At 36.5% G+C, this 24,414-nt stretch overlaps 1 protein-coding gene across 1 annotated transcript in view; it reads right to left on the reverse strand.

Annotated features, from left to right (window-relative positions):
* The window catches only part of ATRX (ATRX chromatin remodeler), a 229,513-nt gene that overhangs the window by 100,024 nt on the left and 105,075 nt on the right, over positions 1-24,414 (reverse strand). The window contains exons 16-17 of the mRNA XM_070605788.1: positions 2,110-2,251; positions 1,069-1,178 (exon numbers count right to left, since the gene is read on the reverse strand). Of these exons, the coding sequence (XP_070461889.1) occupies positions 1,069-1,178; positions 2,110-2,251 (252 nt within the window). The remainder of the gene's footprint in view (positions 1-1,068; positions 1,179-2,109; positions 2,252-24,414) is intronic.

Below are 24,414 nucleotides of genomic sequence, written 5' to 3' on the forward strand. Positions count from 1 at the left end.
TAGGGCTGGCCCCGTGGCCAAGTGGTTAAGTTCGCGCGCTCCGCTGCAGGCGGCCCAGTGTTTCGTCAGTTCGAATCCTGGGCGCGGACATGGCACTGCTCGTCAGACCACGCTGAGGCAGCGTCCCACATGCCACAACTAGAGGAACCCACAATGAAGAATACACAACTATGTACCGGGGGGCTTTGGGGAGAAAAAGGAAAAAATAAAATCTTTAAAAAAAAAAAAATTTTACAATCTAATAGTTGGGAATTTTTTGCCTTAATAAAGCAACCAAGCAAAGGTCACAATTTCCAAACCAAGCAAAGTACAAGGAAAAAGATATAATACATAAACAGGGGGAGTTCGACTAGATGATGGATAAGGTCCTTCCAACTCTAAAGCTCCAGGAATCTATTACCAATAATAATAATACGAATATAAGAAGTAACCACACCAAAACAGCTACTAAATCCCTGGTCTTCACAGAATATCCCTACAATCTTTCAGAAGACACTACTGCCCATTTGAAAGAGAATCGTGTTACAGAGTACTTTTCCGTTTTATAGTGTTCTGACCTGCTGAATCTAAAATAATTATTTCATGGTTTAAAATTACACATATAATCACTAATTTCACATCTCTGCTAAAACTCCTGCCATTCAGAAATGCAGTATTTTAATAATGAAAAATATTTTACGTTCTCATTACTATTAGGATCACAGACTGGAAAAAAGATATAAAGAAAGTACATTTCCACCTCAGAATCTTTGCTGTTTTTACTGTCTATGCCTGTAACCCCATTCTTTCACCTCATTAAGATCTGTGCTCAAACATCACCTCCTAAAAGATGCTTTCCCTCTCAGTTCTCCCTTAACACTTATTATCTGAAAGTACATATTTCTTGTTTTATTTGATTAAAATCTCTCTCCCCCACCAGAATATAAGCTTCTTGAGGAAGAGATCTTGTTATTCTTGTTCACTGCTTTATCTCCAGCCCCTACACAACTGTGCCTGGGACATAATAGAACCCAATATATATTCTTGAATTAATGAATGCACAAGAAGAGAATACCGTCATGTTCTTACCTGTAAAGTCTTACCAAGGCCCATGCAGTGGGCGAGAATGCATCCTGAACCTGGAGATTTCTTTGTTTTTTTTACAGACTCACAGCAGCAATCCCACATAAACTGAACACCTAAAAACGACAGCTTCGTTAAGTTCAATTTAAAGGCCCGAGTTAAAAACCTTCCTTCATAAACACACAGAAAACATAGCCAAAACTTCTAAGAAATAGAATTTTTAAAAACACAAAGAGAAAGAATTTCTTAAAAGTAAATGAGATTTTTTTTCCTCCACTAAGGTTACTAGAAAAAAGACAGTGAACACAAGCACATGACAGGGTGACTTTCCTTCATTCATCTTATCTAAGCTATCAGAGCAGATCTTCTCCATTCCCTGGGGTGGTCCAAAGAGATATATGAACAATCTAAAACAGAATCTTTATCCAAAGAGAGAACAGACTCCTATCAAATAGACTTTCAGATTTAGAGTCAATCAGAAAAAAATCCAGAGATAATTTATCCTTTCTCTCTTTATTCAACAGTAAAGACTGAACAGAAACAGGGCTCACTACCCAAGGAGTAGGAACTGTAGAACTTCCCTTATGAATTCATTCGCGTACACACTCAAAACTGACTTACTGTTTCCACTTTAACAAAGCAGAGGATAGGGATAATTTGGTATCTTTCTAATACCAAGGTAGAAACATTATTAACAAACATACCTGAAAATCTTGAAATAACATCTCCTAAAGAAGACTTTTAGCTAACTATACCTCTCCCTACCCAACAGCTCCCCTTAGCCAACCATTCCAGACCCGGTGAAATCCACTTGCTATACACCCATTTGTAAGTGACACTTACTTCCCCTTTACTAACACTCATTTCCTGTGCAATCATTTAATTTTGTTCTTCCTCATTTGCTTATGCATGAAATAAGGGCAGGGATCATGTTTGTTTTGCTTACTAATGTACCTCCAGTGCTTAGCAGAATATGAGGCACACAAAAGACACCAAATATTGATAAAATTTAACTAAAAGGGCTTTAATCATCTAACAGCTTCTTACCATCTACTTGATGGGGTTTCAATTTGATAACCATATTTCTATGAACCTGCACCAAAGGTTCTTTGGTCTCTTCATCTTCATCTAAAACCAACTTAGTGGTTATTGGACACTTCGTGGGTGAAGCATCTTCAATTTCTATCACCTACAAGAAAGAGAATAACAGATAAACTCATAGAAATCTCCCAAGTAAAGGTGGAGTATTAGTCTTACTAAGAGAAATTTTCCAAAGTGTAGACATATCTACTTCCACACCACACATCCGATATTTTGGTTCAACAAGACCAGGCCAGATCACAGGATTACATGTTTTCCAAAATCAAAAACCTCCAAAAGACCATGAATCACTGGGGTAATGTCAGTAATTTAGCTCATCGGTTCTCACCCTGAGTATCTCAACATACATAAGAGGTAGAGCTTTGAGAAAAGTAGTGTTCTAAACTCATCTATGGCACTACTGTTAAAATTTGAATAGACACATGGTTCCCAAACAGGGATGGTTCTATTCTTCTAGACAACATTTGAAAACGTGCAAGGGCACTTATGGTTGTCACAACAACTAGTCAGGACTGGTATTCAATGTAGGTGGAGGGGAAGATAAATATAAATGTTCCACAATGTAAAAGAAATCCCAAACAAGGACTGTCCCACCCAGGATGCCAAAAGACTCCCACTGAAAAACATTGTAAATACATGCTATGAAAGGGAAAAACTTTTAGAACACTGGTTTTAGAACCACAGGCTCAAAAGCATGACAAGAACATACCTTCTAATTGCCAAAGGGAAAAATTATCTTAAGCTCCTTATTTAAAAGAAAACTTAAATAGACATAAATACCCATAAACACATGTGTGTGCATATATGTTTTGCTATCTTATCCCAATGTCTATCCATTACATAGTATACGCAAGAACTGTACAAGGCAGGTAACAAGTATTCCCATTTTACAAACGAAAAAAAACTGCGGGACAGAGATGTTAAATAATTTATACAAGGTCATACAACTATTAAGTATCACAACGCTAAGATTTATACCCAGAGGGTTGGGGCTCCAGAGTCCATACAATACTACTTTCATAAAATAAATCCTTGTATAAACAGCTTTATAGTTCCATGAAAATCAATAAAAATTCATGATTTTAAAATTATAGAAATTATGTTGTTTAAGGAATAAGATTTTAGCCAGTATTTTTTTTTCTTATTTAGAACTATAATGGGGAATGAATGGATTACAGGCACACTTCATTTTATTGCGCTTCGTAAATGTTGTGTTTTTTACAAGACCCTTCACCAGCAAAAAGATTAAGACTCACTGAAGACTCAGATGATGGTTAGCATTTTTAGCAGTATTTTTTAAAAGATTGCATTAGAGGCTTTTTTTTTTTTTTTGCTGGGAAAGATTTGCCCTGAGCTAACATCTGTTGCCAGTCTTCCTCTCTCTCTCTCTTTTTGTTCCTCCCCAAAGCCCCAGTACATAGCTGTATGTTCTAGTTGTAAGTCCTTCTAGTTCTTCTATGTGAACCACCGCCACAGCATAGCTACTGACAGACAAGTGGTGTGGTCCACGACCAGGAGCCAAAGCTGGGCCACTGAAGAGGAGCGTGCCTAACTTTAACCACCAGGCCATCAGAGCTAGCTTACAATAAAGTATACTTTAATGAAGGTATGTACAGTGTGTTTTTTTAGACATAATGCTGTTGTTACACACTTAACAGACTAGCATATAGTGTAAACGACTTTTATATGCACTGGGAAACCAAAAAATTCACATAACTCAATTTATTGCAATACTTGCTTTATTGCAGTGGTCTAGAACCAAACCCGCAATATCTCCAAGGGATGCCTATATTTAATATTCACTATAGAAATTTTCAAACAAAAACAAAAGTAGACAGAATAGTAAAATGAACCCTGTTACCTAGTATTCAGCTTCAAAAATCAACAACTTTTGGCCAGTTCTGTTTCACTGACAGCCTCCCGCCCATTCTCCAACTCCTCAGATGCCAAAAATGATTTTGAAGCAAACCCAAGAAAGCATGTAATTTTATCTGTAAATGTTTCAGAATGTCTCTTTTTAAAACCATAATTACAGTACCATTATTGCATGTAAAAAATTTTAAAACAAGTCACAAATTTGTAATAAATTGCTGCACTTACATAAAACTGCAAATGATACACAAATCAAGATTAATACTAGGAGACAGTGTGATGGAGTATAAATAACACAGGCCATTCAGATCCAAACTCCACTTTAACAAGTTACTTAAACTCTCTTAGCTTCAGCTTCTCCATCTATAAACAGTCCTCATGGGGTTATTCTGAAGATTAATATAAGGCAATCTATGCAAAGTAGCTGGCACAGACTAAGTATTCACTAAATTTTTATCATGTCCTAGCTTAGATGTGTCCCAGCTTCATATCGCAGACAAAATGGAAAATTCCCTGAATGTCTTGTCCTGTTTGCAAGCTGTGCTAGGCACAATCCTAAAACATGCCCCAAGATTCCTACCCTCTGGTGTAAACACCCTGCATAATCTCATTCTCTTGACTGTGGTTGAGATCTGTAAATATGATGGAATATCATTCCAATAGTTGGGCCATTAATCAGTTGGGTTTGATTTAATCAAAGGGGGTTTCCTAGGTGGGCCAGATCTAATCAAGGTGAGCCCTTTAAAAAACTGAAGTGTAACAGATGCTCTCTTACTGGTCTCAAAGACAAGCAAATCGCCATGTGGAGAGCAGTCTCTAGTACCTAAGGATCTCAGTGCTACAACTACCAGAAACTGAATTCTGCCAACAAGTGATCTGGAAAAGGACACAAAGTCTTAGGTGAAAATTACAGCTCTGGTTAACACCTTAATTTCAATTTGGTGAGACACTGAGCAGATAACTCAGCAGAGTCATGCTCAGCTAAACCATTCTCAAATTCCTGACTTGTAGAACTGTCAGATAATAATTTTGTCCTGTTTTCAGAGGCTAAGTCTGAGGTAATTTTTTAAAGCAGCAATAGAAAACAAATACACGAGACTTTAACTAAGACTTTGAAACCACATGTTCATTAGTGATTTGGATGATATTTTTGTTATTAAGTGCTATCTTCAGAATTGAGGATTGATGAATCTTCATCTTGAATGTAGGAGGAGATAACTTATAAAGAAATCGACTACTTATTAGTGACTAAGTAGATGTGTTTATGCACTCAAGCTATAATATAAGGAAAGTTTACATAACAAATAAGAAACAGATGGCAATGAAATGGAAGAACTTAGGACAAATGATAAGCTATAGTAAAGAATAAATAAGGACATGAAATATATCTCACATTTGAACGGAAAAAGAAGAGGGGGAAAAAACTGAAAACAAAACCATTTAACCAATACATCAGAAAGGTTGAGCCCTGGGGCAGGCCTGGTGGCACAGTGGTTAAGTTGGTGTGCTCTGCTTTGGTGGCCTAGGATTTGTGGGTTCAGATCCCAGGTGCAGACCTGCACATCGCTCATCAAGCCATACTGTGGCAGCATCCCACATATAAAAATGGAGGAAGATTGGCACAGATGTTAGCTTAGTGACAATCTTCCTCAAGCAAAAAGACGAGGCTTGGCAATGGATGTTAGCTTAGGGCTAATCTTCCTTACCAAAAAATTTTAAAAAAGGTTGAGCCCAACTTCTGCTGATGGAGACAAGGGATCATGACACATGATGAAGCATTAGGGAATAGATGTGCCGTCCTGTTATAATCAATTAGAAGAGTAGACAAGAGTAGTGACAAGCATCATGGCAGAGTGAGTTGTTGGCTTTGTCTCTCCCCTCTAAGTTACAACTAGTAGGACGTCAACAGACCAACCAAGGATTCTATGCACAGCACACCAGAATGCCTAAGAGATCCATACATCTATACATCAGAAGGTGAGTGGACCAGACTTTGTGGAGGCAGCTCCAAAGACCAGAGGCTCCAGGAACCGTGGCCACACCTGCAACCAGAGGCTCCAGGATCTACAGTAACCCCCACAAATGAAGGCCCCAGGAACCCAAGCAGCCTACACTCCCAGCATCACCAGGAACCACAATTCCAATGACCCAGCCACCTCTCCCTCGTTCAGCAGCACTTCCTCCAACCCCAGTGCCCCCAGCAGAAGGAGATACAATCAAGACCCCAGTACTCCCAGCAACAGAGGTAGTGCCCACGACATGTGGTTCCAGGAATTACACCAGGGCCCCAAACCAGAGACTTCAGGATCTGCAGTAGCACTCATGACTCAGCCCTTCCCCTTAACCCAGTAGTGGTGGGTGAAGCCTGTGATCTGAGGCTCCAGGAACCACTGTGGCACCCAAGAACAGAGGTTCCCTAAATGGCAGCAGTGCCTACGACCCAGCCCCTTCTCTCTCCCCCAGTGGTGGCACCTCCAACACAGGCCCTTACAGTAGTGGGGGCTGCATCCAAGACTCTGGAGGTCGCAGCAGTGGCAGGGCCTGTGACCTGAGGTTCCAGGAACGACTCCAGTGCCTGAAACCAGAAGCTCCAGGAACCCTGGCAGCATCCACAACCCAGGTTCTTCTCCACCTGTGGCAGCAGTGGTGTCACCTGCAACCCCAGACCACCCAGCAGAGGCCATGACACACGCAAACTCAGCACCCTGGGCAGTGGCAGTGGCAGTGGCAGTGCCAGCACCCCCCAAAAACCGAGGAGCAGCAGTGCATGAGGCAGCAGCACTAAAGGCCGCAAAGAGCCTGTAGAGAGCCTGGTAACAGCAATAGTGAAGCACAAGATACTGGTCCTGCCCAGCTACAGCAGTGCCAGCAACTCCAGATCCCTCACCTGCGGCAGCAGTGCCTGCAGACCCAACAAACTCGGACATGGCAAAGGAGATCGTGACCCTGGCTCCTGCCCAACACTTCCCTCACCCTGCCACAATGCGGGAACCCATGACCCAGGCAATGCTGGAAGCAGTAAAGGTGCTCATGAGCCTGGCGACCCCAGTGGCTAAGCCTGTGACTGTGGCAACACCATAAGCAGCGAGGCACCGGCAACCTTAAAGGCACAAGCAGCACAATGAGGACACTGAAAACACCTCTGGCAGAGGCAATGGACAGTTGAAAGCACAGGCTCTAAAATGCAAGGAGAACCAGTTCAAAACCAAAGTAAACAAAGCCTTACCTAAATAAGAAAGGTGTTTGCTACCAAAAAGGTATCAGTAGAGGAACAACTCATCAAGCACCATAAAACATTACAGTAACATGGTATCACAATAAGAAAATTATAATTCTCCAGAAACCAAACGTGAAGTCATGGAAGATTGCAAGCGAACAGAATTCAAAATAGATATCATGTAGAAACTCAACGAACTACAAGAAAACTCAGAAAGACAGTTAAATGAGCTCAGGAATAAAACTAATGACCAGAAGGAATACTTCACCAGACAGAGAAACTCTAAAAGAGAACCAAAAAGGAATTCTAGAGCTGAAGAAATCAATAAATACAAAGAAGAATAAAGTATAAAGCAATGGAAATAAAGCAAACCATATGGAAAAGAGAATTAGAGAGCCTGGAGACAGAAATCTAGAAATTATTCAGGTGGAAGAGGAGACAGAACAAAAGTTTTTAAAAAGTAGAGAAATTCTATTAGAAATATGAAACTCGATTAGAAAAAGCAACATAAGGATAATGATTATCCAAGAAGGAGAAGAAGAGAAGGGAGCAGAGACCTTATTTCAAGAAATAATACATAAGACTGTCCCCAACTGGGAAAAGAACTGGATATACAAATACATGAAGCTATCAGAACACCTAATTATCTCAGCACAAAAAGAACTTCTCCAAGGCACATTATATTAAAATTGTCAAAAATCAATGAAAAAGAAAGAATATTAAGGTTGGCCAGAGGGAAAACCAACAAAAGAACCACCATAGCCTATCAGATTTCTCAACAGAAACTCTACAAGTGAGGAGAGAGTGGAATGATATACTCAAAATATTGAATGATAAAAGCTATCAGTCAAGAATACTCTACCCAGCAAAGTTAGCCTTCAGATATGAAGGAGAAATAAAGGCTTTCCCATACAAAAGCTGAGGGGGTTTACTGCCACTAGACCTGCCTTACAAGAAATCTTGAAAAGAGACCTACCTGAATTGAAAAGGCACAGGTATACAAAACCTTTCAGCAAGGTGAAAGACAGAATAAGAAAATTACAACCTATATCAGAAAAAGTTAGTAAACACTTAATTATAACAAAATTAAAGGGAAAGACAGCATTAAAAATAACTATAACCACTTCAATTTGGTAACAAAGTCACAATACCAAAGGGATAATTTGTGACAAAAGCAGCATAGAAGGGGAACGGGAAAAGGACAAAACCTTTGCATAAGCAAATGAAGATAAGATATTAGCAGAAGAAAAAGGAATATCATATCTAAGAGATCTTTTATACAAACCTCATGGGAACCACAAAACAAAAAATTAGAGCAGAATCACAAAACATAAAAAAAGAGGAAACTGAGGAACATATCACCAAAAAAACAACAAACTGAAATGGCAGACAGAAACACACAAAAAAAGTAACAATGGAAATATAGAGCAACCAGAAGACAAAAGATAAAATGGCAATATTAAGCCCTCATATATATCAGTAATCATCCTAAATGTAAATGGATTGGATTCACCAATCAAAAGACAGAGAGTGGCAGGATGGATTAAAAACAAGACCCAACAATATGCCACCTCCAGGAGACCCATCTCAGCTTGAAGACAAACACAGGCTCAAAGTGAAGGGATGGAAGATGATACTCCAAGCAAATGGCAACCAAAAGAAAGTGGGTATACCCAAACTTGAATCAGGCAAAATAGACTTCAAGACAAAAAAGATAACAGGAGCCAGAGTGGGACATTATATAATGATAGAGGGGACAATCCATCAAGAAGGCATAACATTTATTAAAATACATGCACCTAACATAGGAGCAGAAAAGTAAGTGAAGCAACTATTAACAGACCTAAAGGAAGAAATTGACAGGAACACAATAATAGTACGATACTTTAATACCCCACTTACATCAATGGACAGATCATCTAGAGAGAAAGCCACCAAAGAAACATTGGCCTTAAATGAAACACTAGACCAGATGGACTTAATAGATATACGTATAAAATATTCCATCCAAAAGCAGCAGAATACACATTCTTCTCAAGTGCACAAGGAACATTCTCAAAGACAGACCATATGTTGGGAAACAAAACAAGTCTCAATAAATTCGGGAAGACTGAAATAATATCAAGTATGTTTTGCAACTACCATGGTATGAAACTAGAAATCAACTAGAAGAAGGAAGCTGGAAAAGTTACAAATATGTGGACACTAAATAATATGCTACAGAACGACTATTGGATCAACAAAGACATCAAAAGAGAAATCAAAAGATACCTGGAGACAAATGAAAAGGAAGATACAACATACCAAAATTTATGGGATACAGCAAAAGAGGTACTAAGAGGGAAGTAAACAGTACTACTGGCCTACCTCAAGAAACAAGAAAAACCTCAAATAAACAACCTTAACACTACACCTAAAAGAACTAGAAAACAAACAAAGCCCAAAGCCAGCAGAAGGAAACAAAAATCAGAGCAGAAATAAATGAAACAGAAACTGAAAATAGAAAAGATCAATGAAACCAAAAGCGGATTCTTTGAAAAGATAAACAAAACTGACAAACTGTTACCTAGATTAACTAAGAAAAGAGGAAAGAAGGCTCAATTAAAATCAGAAATGAAAGAGGAGAAATTACAATAGATAGCACGAAATACAAAGGGTTATAAGAGAATACTATGAAACGCTATACACCGACAAACTAGATAACCTAAAAGAAATGAATACGTTATTAGAATCATACAGTCTCCCAAAACTGAATCAAGATAGAGATTCTGAATACAGAAATCACTGGTAAAGAGATTGAAACAGAAATCAAAACCTCCCCAAAAAGAAAAAGTCCAGGACCAGATGGCTTCTCTGGTGAATTCTACCAAACATTCAAAGATTTTCAAATTCTTCCCAAAAAACTGAAAAGGAAGGGATACTTACTAACTGATGTTATGAGGTGAACATTACCTTCATATACCAGACAACAGATACCAAAACCAGACAAGGACAATACAAAAAAGGAGCATTACAATACAATATTGCTGAGGAACATAGATGCAAATATTGTCAACAAAATATTAGCAAACTGAATACAACAACACAAAAAAGGATCATATACTAGGATCAAGAGGGATTTATTCCTGGGACACAGGGTTCGACATCCATAAATCAATCAATGTGATACATCACGTTAACAAAATGAAGAATAAAAATCACATGATCATCTCAATAGATCCAGAGAAAGCATTGGACAACATACAGCATCCATTTATAATAAAGACTCTGAATAAAATGGGTATAGAAGGAAAGTGCCTCAACATAATAAAGGCCATATATGACAAATTCACAGCTAATATCATACTTAAAGAAGAAAAACTGAAAGCTATCCCTCTAAGAACAGGAACAAGACAAGGATGCCCACTTTTGTCAATCTTATTTAACATAGTATTGGGAGTCCTAGCAAGAGCAATCAGGCAAGAAAAAGAAATAAAAGGGATCCAAACGGGAAAGGAAGAAGTGAAAATGTCACTATTTGCTGATGATATGCTTTTATGTACACAAAACCCTAAGGAATCCACTAAAAAACTTTTAGAAATAATAAATAATAATCAATAAAAAACAGTCAAGTTGCAGTATACAAAATCAACATACAAAAATCATTTGCGTTTCTATAACTAACAATGAAGTAGCAGAAACAGAAATTAAGAATACAATTCCATTTACAACTGCAACAAAAAGAATAAAATACTTAGGAATACACTTAAGCAAAGAGGTGACAGATCTGTACACTGAAAACTATAAAACACTGTTGAAAGAGGGGCTGGCCCCGTGGCCGAGTGGTTAAGTTCGCGCGCTCCGCTGCAGACGGCCCAGTGTTTCGTTAGTTCGAATCCTGGGCGCGGACATGGCACTGCTCATCAGACCACGCTGAGGCAGCGTCCCACATGCTACAACTAGAAGAACCCACAACGAAGAATACACAACTATGTACCGGGGGGCTTTGGGGAGAAAAAGGAAAAAATAAAATCTTTAAAAAAAAAAAAAAAAAAAAAAAAAAAAAAACACTGTTGAAAGAAACTGAAGAAGACAAAAATAAATGTAATGATATTCCATGCTCTTGGATTGGAAGAATTAACATAGTTAAAATGCCCATACTTCCTAAAGCAATCTACAGATTCACTGCAATCCCTATCAAAGCTCCAACAACATTTTTCACAGAAATAGAGCAAAGAACCCTAAAATTTATATGGAACAACAAAAGACCCTGAATAGCCAAAGGAACCTTGAGAAAAAAAGAACAAAAGCTGGAGGTATCACACTCCCTGATTTCAAAATAGACTACAAAGCTATGGTAACCAAAACAGTATGGTACTGGCACAAAAACAGACACACAGATCAATGGAACAGAATTGAGAGCCCAGAAATAAACCCACACAACTACGGACAGTTAATTTTCAATAAGGGAACCAAGAATATACAATGGAGAACAGGAAAGTCTCTTCAATAAATGGTGCTTGGAAAACTGGACAGGCATATGCAAAAGAAGGAAAGTTGACCATTATCTTACATCATGCACAAAGATCAACTCAAAATGGATTAAAGACTTGAAGGTAAGACCTGGAACCATTAAACTTCTAGAAGAAAACATAGGCAGTACACACTCCTCGACATCGGTCTTAGCAGCACATTGTCGAATACCATGTCTGACCGGGCAAGGGAAACAACAGAAATAATAAACAAATGGAACTACATCAAACTACAAAGCTTCTGCACAGCAAAGGAAACCATCAACAAAACGAAAAGACAACCTAACAATCAGGAGAACATATTTGCAAACCATATATCAGATAGGGGTTAATATCTGAAATAAATAAAGAACTCAACATACATCTCAACAACAAGAAAACTAACAGCCCAAATAAAAAATGAGCAAAAGATATGAACAGACATTTCCCCAAAGAAGATATACACAGATGGCCAACAGACACATGAAAAGACGTTCAACATCATTAACTATCAGGGAAACGCAAATCAAAACTACAATGAGTTATCACCTTACTCTAGTCAAAATGGCTACAAATTAACAAGACAGGAAACAACAAGTGTTGGAAAGGATGTGGAGAGAAGGGAACCCTCATACACTGCTGGTGAGAGTGCAAACTGGTGCAGCCACTATGGAAAGCAGTATGGAGTTTCCTCAGAAAATTAACAATAGATCTACCATATGATCCAGCTGTTCCACTGCTGGGTGTTTATCCCAAGAACTTAAAAACACAAATGCATAAAGATACATGTACCCCTGTGTTCACTGCAGCATTATTCACAATAGCCAAGACTTGGAAGCAACCTAGGTGCCCATCAAGGGACGAATGGATAAAGAAGATATGGTAGATACACACAATGGAATACCACTCAACCATAAGAAACAATGAAATCCAGCCATTTGTGACAACATGTATATACCTTGAGGGTATTACGCTAAGCCAAATAAGTCAGAGGGAGAAAGTCAAATACTGTATGATCTCAGTCATAAGTAGAAGATAAAAACAACAATCACACAGAGACAGAGATTAAATTGGTGGTTACCAGAGGGGAAGGAGGGAGAAAGGGGTGATTAGGCACATGTGTGTGGTGATGAATTGTAATTAGTCTTTGGGTGGTAAACATGATGTAATCTACACAGTAATCGAAATCTAATGATATACACCTAAGATTTACAGAATGCTATAAACCAATGTTACTGCAATAAAAAATCAATTAATAAAAAAAGCAGCAGCAACATGTTTAAACAGATGAAAGCGAAAAAAAACTATCAACTTAGAATTCTTACTCAGGGATCACATACCCAGGGATAATAACTTTGAAAAGTGAAAAATGGAAAAGGTAGAAGTCAACAAAAAGTCAGACTAAGACTCTCTAAGGTCTCATTTCTGCACAGAAACGTCACACAAAAAAAATCAGAAACTGTGTGAAGCAACTTTGTCAGAATTCTGGGAAACAGTTAAAGTTTTACAGCAAGCAAGTAAATGCCAAGTCAAGAAAATGCCAACTTCAAAACAGTGGGAAAGTTTTATGGCATTTTTACTTGCCCTTACCTCATCACTTTCCTGATGAGGTGACGGTCTTATTCTTGAAGCAGCAGCAGCCTAGCTGCCAGTTCCCTCCTTCAAACTGGAGGGAACCCAGTAGACCTTATTTGTAAATTATTGTATGTATCTATCCTAACCTGTCTGGGAGATAAACAAAGCATTGACATAAGACTCTTATTACTGTTTCACCTAACTTGGAAGTCTGGTAGGAAAAACAGCAGGTTCTGCTTAAAAAAAAAAAAAAAAAAAAAGCTACAAAGGAACTACAAACACACAGAAACCAGGGGCAAGACACTAGAATTGGAGACATAAAACTGACCACATAAAGCCCAAAGAAGAAGCTGGGATGACACACTTGGAATTTAGGACATTCAAAACGAGCGAAGGATACGGGATAATCTAGAAAGCTCTGTATCCCCAGACACGACACATGCTCAGAAAAAAACCTGAAGAGACATTAAGTTTTAACCTCAGGCTGATCCTTAGCTTCAGTAAGACTAACTAGTGAAAGAGCACCCCAGTACAGAGTCAATCCGCAAAGACTGGAAAACAGCAGGCATTCAAGGAAATCTCTTTCAAAACATTAGCAGAACATAAGTGAAAAGAACAGAGACTTCAGTAATGACCCAAAACAAAGAACAGACTTTGCAAAACTAATTGGGGAGAGTCTCAACATAATCAGACTACTACAACTTAAGAAAAAAACACAGCAAATCCTTGGAAGGGAGAGAACTTGATTTCCAGAGCCATCATTATAATATTCAAATGCCCAATTTGCAATTAAAAGAATCACAAACCACACAATGAAACAGGAAAACATGGCCCATTCCAATGAACAAAACAAAACAATAGAAACCATCCCTGAGAAACCCCCAACAATGAACTTACTAGACAAATATAGTAAAGCAACTGTCTTAAATATACTCAAAAACCCAAAGGAAACCATGGACAAAAAACTAAAGGAAATCAGGAAAACAGAATGCACAAAATGAGACTATCAACAAGAAGTACAGATTATAAGAAGGAATCAAACAGAAAATTTGGAGCTGAAAGAAATAAGTAAATAAAAAACTCAAAAGGGATTCAACAGTAGACATGAAAAGGCAGAAGAATTAACAAACATAAAGATGTCAACTGAAATTATTGAGTGTAATGAGCAGACAGAAAAAAGAATGAAGAAACTGAGAGACTAAGGGACTTGTAGGACACCATCAAGTGGACCAACATCTATATTATTAGAGTCCAAGAAGGAGAAGAGAAAAAGAATGGGGAAGAGAGATGATCTGAGGAAATAACAGCCAAAACCTCCCCCAAAGGGCTGGCCCTGTGGCCAAGTGGTTAAGTTCACCAGCTCCCCTTCAGCAGCCCAGGGTTTCACCGGTTCGAATCCTGGGCATGGACATGGCACCGCTCATCAGGCCATGCTGAGGCGGAATCCCACATGCCACAACTAGAAGGACCCACAACTGAAAAAGAATACACAACTATGTACTGGGGGGCTTTGGGAGAAAAAGGAAAAACAAAATCTTTGAAAAAAAGCAAAAACAAAAACCTCCCCAAATTTGAGTAAAGACCAGAATCTACAAATCCAAGAAGCTCAACAAACTCAAAGTGAAATAAACTAAAAGAGACCCAGACCAAATACATTATAATCAAATCTTGGAAAGCCAAAGACAGAGAGGATCTTGAAAGCAGCAAGAGAGAAGTGACTTGTCACATACAGGGATCATCAATAACATTATCAGCTGATTTCTCATCAGAAACTTCGAGGTGAGAAGGCAGTGTCATAACATATTTTAAGGTGTTGAAAGAAACTGTCAGCTTAAGAATTCTATATAGAAATAAAGTATCCTTCAAAGTAAAGGGAGAAATTTAAGACATTCCTAAGCTAAGGGAGTTCATTAAAACTGGACTTACTCTACAAGAAATGCTAAAGGGAGGTCTTCAGGTTGAAATAAAAGGATAGGAACTCAAACATGTATGAAGAAATAAAGATATATGAAAAAGATACATACAGGGGCAAATATGAAACCCAGTATTATTGTATTTTGGTTTGTAACTCCAGGTTTACTTTCTAAAGGACTTAAAAGACAAAAGCATCAAAAAATTATAAACATATGTTATTGGGCAGAAAACTTATAAAAATGTAATTTGTGACATGAATAATATACGGGGGGAAGGGAGCTCTATAAAACAACAGTTTCTGTATGCAATTGAAGTTAAGTTCATATCAACTCAAACTACATTGTTATGACTTTAGGATGTTATATGTAATCCCCTGGTAACCACAAAGAAAATATCTATAGATTATACACAAAAGAAACTGAGATTGGAATCACAATGCATTACTGCAAAAAATCAACTGAACAAAAAAGAAGGCTGCAATGGAGGAAATGATGACCAAAAATCAGTAAGACATGTAAAAAATAGTAAAATGGCATAAGTAAATCCATACTCATCGGTACTTACTTAAAATATAAATGGATTAAACCCCCAATCAAATGGCATGGATTGATAAAAAGGATTAAAAAATGATCCAAATAGTGGCTGCCTACAAGAGACTCAGTTTAGATCAAAAGACACAAATAGGTTGAAAGTAAAATAATAGTAAAAGATATTCCGTGCAACTAAGAAGGCTGCGATGATTATATAAACATAAGACAAATAGACTATGTGAAACAGTATTACGAGACAAAAAACATATTATATATTGATAAAAGAGTCAATTACAGGCATACCTTGTTGTACTGCACTTTGTTTTATTGTGCTTTTAACAAGACCCTCCACCAGCAAAAAGATTATGACTTGCTGAAGGCTCAGATGATGGTTAGTATATTTTAGCAACAAAGTATTTTTTAATTAAGATATGCACATTGTCCTTTTTTTCACATAACACTAATGCACACTTAATAGACTACAGTATAGTGTAAACATAACTTTACTATTCACTGGAAAACCAAAAAATTCATGTGACTCCCTTTTTTTTTTTTTTTGAGGAAGATTAGCCCTGAGCTAACATCTGCTGCCAATCCTCCTCTTTTTGCTGAGGAAGACTAACCCTGAACTAACATCTGTGCCTATCTTCCTCTACTTTTTATGTGTGACGCCTGCCACAGCATGGCTTGCTGAGCGGTGCCATGTCCGCACCCGGGATCCAAACTGGCAAACCCTCGGCTGCCGAAGCGAACTTAACCACTGCGCCACTGGGCTGGTCCCTCGTGTGACTCCCTTTTAATCACAGTGGTCTGAAATCAAACCTGCAATATCTCCGAGGTATGCCTGGAATCAAGAAGATAAAACAATCATAAACATTAAATGCACCAATAACTGAGCTCCAAGATACATGAAGCAAACACTGACAGAACTGAAGGAGAAAGAGTTCTACGATAATAGTTTGGAGACGTCAACATCCTACCTTCAATAATGCATAGAATGAGCTGACTAAAGATCAATAAAGAAACAGAACTAGAACAAAACTATAAATCAGCTGGCCCTAACAGACATATAGAGAACACTCCACTCAAGCACAGCAGGGTACAAATTTTCTCAAGTGCACATGGAACATTCTCAAGGACAGACCATACGTTAGGGTACAAAACAAGCCTTAATAAAGTTTAATGGATTGATATCATAAAAAGTATCTTTTCCAATCTCTTCCAATCACAATGGAATGAAACTAGAAATCAGTAAGAGAAGAAATACTGGAAAAAATGCAAATATATGAAAATTAAACAAGACACTCTTAAATAACCAATAAGTCAAACAAGAAATCACAAGGGAAATTAGAAAACAGCTTGAGAGAAATGAAAACAGAAACAGAATACTAAACTTAAAGGAATCAGCAAAAGCAGAGCTAAGAGGGGAATTTATAGCAGTAAACACAGACATTAAAAAGGAAATAAGACCACAAATCATGAAGTTGACGTTACACTTTAAAGGAGTAGAAAAAGTAGAGCAAACTAAACCAGAGCCAGTAGATGGAAGGAAATAAAACAGATTAGAGCTGATATAAATAAAACAGATACTAGAAAAAGAAAAAAATCAACAAAATCAAAAGTCAGTTTTTTGAAAAGAATAAAATTCACAAATCTTTAGTTAGATTGACTAAGACAAAAAGAAAGGCTTGAAAATTACTAAAATCTGAAATAAAAGTGAGGACATTACTAGCAATTTTACATAAATAAAAATAAATATGAAATAATACTACAAACAATTGTACAACAAAATGGATAACGTAGATGAGATGGAAAAATTCCTATAACCAGAATCTACCAGAACAGACACATGAAGAAAAACAAAACCTGAATAGATTGGTAAACTAGTAAAAACACTGAATCAGTAATCAAAACCTTCAACAAAGAAAAGCCAAGGACAAGATGGCTTCCCTGGTAAATTCTACCAAAAGTTTAAATAAAAAATAACTAATGCCAATCCTTCTCAAACTCTTCCAGGAAACTGAAGAGGAGGGAACACTTAAAATACGTTCAATGAGACCAGTATTACCCTGATTTGAAATCCAGACAAATAAGCTGTAAGAGAACTATAGATTACGTATAAATATAAATTCAAAAAGTCCTCAACAACAAACCAAATTCAGCAGCACATTAACAGGATTATACAAAATGACAAAGGGGAAAATCTTCATGACACAGAATTTGGCAACAATGTCTTAAATATGACACCAAAAGCACAGACAATGAAAGAAAAAGACAGATAAAAGGGACTTCATCAAAATTTAAAACTTTTGTGCAAAAGACACTTATCAGTAGAGTTAAATGGGGGAAAACATTTGCAAATCACATATCTGATAAGGGACTGATATCCAGAAAATATAAAGAACTCTTACAATTCAACAATAAAAAAACCCCAAACAACACAATTTTAAAACATGCAAAAGACTTGAATAGACATTTCTCCAAAGATATACAAATGGCCAATATGCACATAAAAAGATGCTCAACATTATTAATCATTAAGGAAATGCAAATCAAAACCATGATGAGATACCACTTCATATCCATTAGGTTGGCTATTATCAAAAAAAGGGGGGGATAAAAAGTGTTGGTGAAGATGCAGACAAACTGAAACCCATATGCATTGCTGGTGGGAGTGTAAAATAGTGCAGCTGTTGTGGAAAATGGTACAGCAATTCCTCAAAAAATTACATTCACAATTTCCATATGTTCCAGCAATTCCACTTCTGTGTATATCCCCAAAAGAACGGAAAGCAGGAACTTGAAGAGGTATTTCTATACCCACGTTCATAGCAGCATTATTCACAATAGCCAAAAGGTAGAAGAAATCCAAGTATCCCTCAACAGATGAATGGGAAAACAAAATGTGGCATATGCATACAATATTTGTTTATTCTTAAAAAATAAATGAAATTCTGACAGATGATATAACATGGATAAACCTGAAAAATATCATGCCAAGTGAAATAAGCCAGACAGAAAAGAACAAATATTGCATGATTCCACTTATATGAGGTACCTAAAATAGGCAAATTCATAGAGATAGAATGTAGAAGAGAGGTTACCAGTGGCTGAGGCGAGGGGGGAATGGGGATTTATCGTTAAATGGGTACAGTGTTTCTGTTTAGAATGATGAAAAAGAATGGTGGTGATGGATGCACAACACTGTAAATGTATTTCACTAAACTGTGCACTTAAAAGTAGTTAAAACGGTAAATAATTTTTTAAAAAGAATCCAAAGAAGCACAAACAAGAAGTCATTCCAATATCTAACAGGATACTCTGATTTAGTGAAAACACTGAACCGATTTAAATGTCCCTCAAAAGAGGATCTGGGGAGGAGAGGATTGACAGTGGTACAGTCATTACCCCTTATCCATGGTTTCACTTTCCACAGTTTTAGTTACCTGTGGCAAACCGCCCGGGACATAAATCATCCCTTTGTCCAGCGTATAGATGCTGTATACACTATTCACCCATTAGTCACTTAGCAGCCGTCTTAGTTATCAGATTGACTGTCATGGTATCACAGTGCTTGTGTTCAAATAAGCTTTATTTTACTTAATAATGGCCCCAAAGGACAAGAGTAGTGATGGTGGCAATTCATATATACCAAAGAAAAACTGAAAAGTGCTTCAAGAGAAAAAGTGAAAATTTTAGACTAATAACAAAAGAAAAAAAATCAATTGCTCAGGTTAAGATCTATAGTAATTTTTATTACAGTATACTGTTATAATTGCTCTATTTTATTATTAGTTATTATTGTTAATCTCTTACTGTGCCTAATTTACAAATTAAACTCTATCACAGGTATGTATGTATAGGAGAAAACACAGTACATATAGAGTTCGATACCATCTGTAGTTTTAGGCCTCCACTGGGGATCTGGAACATATCCCCTGCAGATAAGGGGAAACTACTGTACTTCCATTCAACAGATGAGTTGTGCCACAGTTAAGGGCAGACAAAACCTAGGGGGGTCATGGAAAATTCTCCAAACATTAAGGAAAAGAAAAAGAAAGTAAGTTGAAGAAAACCACAAAAATATGTACACTAGATCTGTACATTCCATGGTATGCCAAAAGCAAATGTACACTTAAAATTGGCACATTTCACTGTGTGTAAATTTTACACAAAAAGGAAAACTTGCAAATATATATGAATTCTAGCTAATGATATGCATGCTAAAAGCACTTGGGTTAAGTGAAATGATGTCTGCAATGAACACTAAAATGCATTAAAAAAAAGTAATGATGGATATAGATTAGTAGGTAAATAGGAAAGTAAAAAACCAAGTATAGAAAAATATTAACAGAAGAATCCAGGAGGTGAGTTTATGGGAAATCACTGTGAAATTCTGTCAACCCTGCTGTACGTTAGGATTTTTCATAAGAGAACATTGGAAAAGATAGTGTGGCTATATCATTTTATTACATAAAGCAGATTTCAGATAAAGGAAAGTTATCAGAGATAAAAAAGGACAATACTTATTGATAATGGGTCAATTCACTAGAAAGACATTGGAAAAGATAGTGTGGCTATATCATTTTATTACATAAAGCAGATTTCAGATAAAGGAAAGTTATCAGAGATAAAAAAGGACAATACTTATTGATAATGGGTCAATTCACTAGAAAGACATAACAATCCTACGTGTACATGTACCTAACAACAGAGCTTCAACAAAAAGAAGAAACTGAGAGAACTTAAAGAAAAAAATGACAAACTATTATACTTAGAGATCTCAACACTGCTCTCTCAATATTAGACAGAATATTATTAAGGATATAGAGGACCTGAATATAATCAAGCAACATCACCTAATTGAAATTTATAGAGTATTTCACCTAACAATAGCAGAACATATATACACAGAACATCCAAAAAGATACACCATTTCTGGGTCATAAGAAAAATTAGAAAAGATTCTGAACAGAGTAACAGTGAAACACAAAACATCAAAATTTGTACAATGCAGCATTTAAAATAGTATACAGACTGGGGAATTTTATACCTTTAAATGCATATATTTAAAAAGGAGTAAGATCCAACATCAACTTTAAGTAGCTAGAAAAATAAGAGCAAATTAAACCCAAAGAAAGACAGAAAAAATAAAAATGAGTGGAAATCAATGAAATAGAAAAAAATGAAGCAATAGAGAAACTCAATGAAACCTAAAGCTGGTGTTTTTGAAAAGATAGTAAAACTGCTAAACTTCTAGAGAAACTAATAAAAACAAAAGAAAGGAAGGGTAAGACACCAATTATCAGGAACAAAAATTAAAGATGAGATATCATAACAGAGGCTACAAAAAACAAATGGATAATAAGGGAATATTAATGAATAAATCTAAACCAATAAATTTGACTACCTATATGAAATGAACGAATCCCTTAAAGACAAAATTTGTCAAAACAGATCTAAGGAAAAACAGATAGACTAAATAGCCCTACATTTATTAAAGAAACTGAATCTGTTTAAAAAAAAATACTCAGAAAACTCCAGCCCCATGGATTCACTGGAGAATTCTATCAAACATTTAAGAGTGAAATAATATCCTACAAACACTCTTTAAGAAGACAGAGGAGGTGGGAGCACTTCCCCACTCACTTTACATAAGAATAGTATTACTACAACAGTAAAACCAGAAAAGAAATCAACAGACCAACATGCTTACCTAACAGTGAGGTAAAAACACTGTTGAAATATTAGCAAAAGAAATACAATGATATATAAAACAAGTGGTATACCATGACCAAGTAAGGCTTATTCTAGGAATGTAAGACTGATTTTCTAGATCACCCCAAAAGATATATTAAAAGGCATCTGGGGGCCGGCCCAGTGGTGTAGACATTAAGTTGGCACACTCCACTTCGGCAGCCTGGAGTTCACAGGTTCAGATCCCAGGCGTGGACCCACACACCACTCATCAAGCCATGCTCTGGTAGTGTCAAACACAAAATAAGGGAAGAGTGGCATAAATGTTAGTTCAGCGACAATCTTCCTCAAGCAAAAAGAGGAAGATTGGCAACAAATGTTCGCTCAGGGCCAATCTTCCTCACCAAAAAAAAAGAAAAAAGAAAAGAAGCATCTGAAGAAATTAAGCATCCATTTATAATTTAAAAACAGAAATTAACAACAGATTTGAAAGAAATTAGTAAACAGGTTTTTATGTATAGACAACATGAATGTATACATAGAAAATCCTAAAGAATCTACCAAAAAAAGCTACTAGAATTAGCAAGAGAATTTAGCAAGGTCACAGAACACAAGGTCATCATATCACTTGAAATTTCATTTACGATGACATCAGAAAAACATGAACTACTTAAGGATAAGTTTAGCAAAATATGAGCTAGATTTGTACAATAAAAACCACAAAACGTTGCTAAGAAAAGTCAAAGGAGAATTAAATAAATGGAGAGATATACTATATTCATGTAACAGAAGACAGAACACTGTTAAGATGTCACTGATCCAAAGATCCAACACAACCCCAGTAAAAGTTCCAGGAGGACACTTCTAAAAATTGACAAGATGATACTAAAATTTATACGGAAATGCAAATAACTGAGAATTGCCAAAACAATTCTGAAAAGATGGGACAAAGGTGTAGGAGTTACAGTATCTGATTTCAAGACTTACTATAAAGTATAAGCTTACAGTCACCAAGACAGTGTGGTATTGGCTTAAGGATAGACATATAGATCGACTGACTCACAAATATATGATCAATTGATTTTTGACAAAGATGCCAATATAATCCAATGGAGAAACAAGTCTTTTCAACAAATGGTGCTACAACAACTGACTATTTATACAGGAAAAAACATGAATCTTCAACCATACCTCACATATCATTTGCTAAAACTAACATCAAAGGGATCATAAATGTAAAAGTGAAAACTACACAGTTTTAGAAGAAATCATACAGGAAAATATATTTGCAACTTTAGGGTAGACCAAGATTTCTTCAATAGAACACAAAAACAAAAATGATAAAAAAATGATGAGTATGACTTCATCAAAGTTCAAAACTTCTGCTTTGTGGAAGACATCATTAAAGAAATAAAAAGAAAAGCCACAAAGAACGAAAATATGTACAATTCATAAACATGAAAAATGACTCATATACAAAATATGTAAAAAACTATCCCAACTAACAGAAAAAGACAAACAAATCCCCCCCCCCAAAAAAGAGCAAAAGATTTGAATAGACACATCACAAGGACATATAAATGACCATTAAGCACGTGAAAAGATGCCTAACATGATTAGTCATCAGAGAAATGCAAATTAAAATAACAATGAGATACTACTACACATTATTAAAATGGCTAAAATTTTAAAAACTGACAACAACTAACGCTGGTAAAGACATGGAGAAATTGGAACTCCCTGGGAGTTCAAAATGTTACAGCCACACTAAAAAAATTTGGCAGTTTATTATAAAGTTAAACATCAATCTGAACAGGCCTATAGATATTAAAGAAGTTGAATCAAGAATTAATAACCTTCCAAAACAGATGGATTCAGGCCCAGATGGGTTCACTGGTGAATTCTACTAAACATTTAAGGAAGAAATAATACCAGTTCTCTACAATCTCTTTCAGAGGATAAAGCAGAGGGAATACCTCCCAGTTCAATCTATGAGGCCAACATTTCCCTAATGCCAAAACCAAAGACAATACAAGAAAAGAAAACTACAGACCATTATCTATCATGAACATAGATGCAAAAATCCTCAAAAAAATGTTAGCAAATCGAATCCAAAAACATATAAAAAGAATTACACATCACGACCAAGTGGGATTTATCCCAGGTATGGAAGGCTGGTTCAACATTCGAAAATCAATTAATGTAATCTATCACACCAAGAGGCTTAAACAAAAACCACACGATCATATCAATAGATGCAGAAAAGGCATCTGGCAAAGATCCAACACCCATTCATGATAAAAATGCTCAGTAAACTAGGAATAGAGGGGAACTTCCTCAAGATGATAAAAAGTATCTACAAAAAATCTTCAGCTAACATCACACTTAATGGTGAGAAACTAGAAGCTTCCCCAATAACGTCAAATACAAGGCAAGGATGGCCTCCTTACCACTCTTTTTCAATATCGTACTGGAAATTCTAGCTAATGCAATAAGACAAGAAAAGGAAATAAAATCTACACAGATCGGGAAGGAAGAAATAAAACTGTCTTTGTTCGTAGAGGAAATGATCTTCTATGTAGAAAATCCAAAAGAATTAACAAAATATCCTGTAACTAAGTGATTATACCAAGGTTGCAGGATATAAGGTTAATATATAAAAAGTAACTGCTTTCCTACACACCAGCAATAAACAAATGGAATTTGAAAATAAAGTTAAATATGTACACACCATATGGCCCCATAATACTCCTCCTAGATATTTTTCCAAGAGAAATGAAAACATATTTTTGCACAAAGACCTGTACACAATGTTTATAACAGCTTGATTCATAAGCCAAAAGTAACCCAAATATCCATCAACAAGTGAATGGGTAAACAAATTGTGGTCTATTCATACAATGGAATAGTATTCAACAATAAAAACAACAAACTACTTGGTACACACAAACATGGA

This window comes from Equus przewalskii, chromosome X (assembly GCF_037783145.1).
Source record: "Equus przewalskii isolate Varuska chromosome X, EquPr2, whole genome shotgun sequence".
Taxonomy (NCBI): Eukaryota; Metazoa; Chordata; class Mammalia; order Perissodactyla; family Equidae; genus Equus; species Equus przewalskii.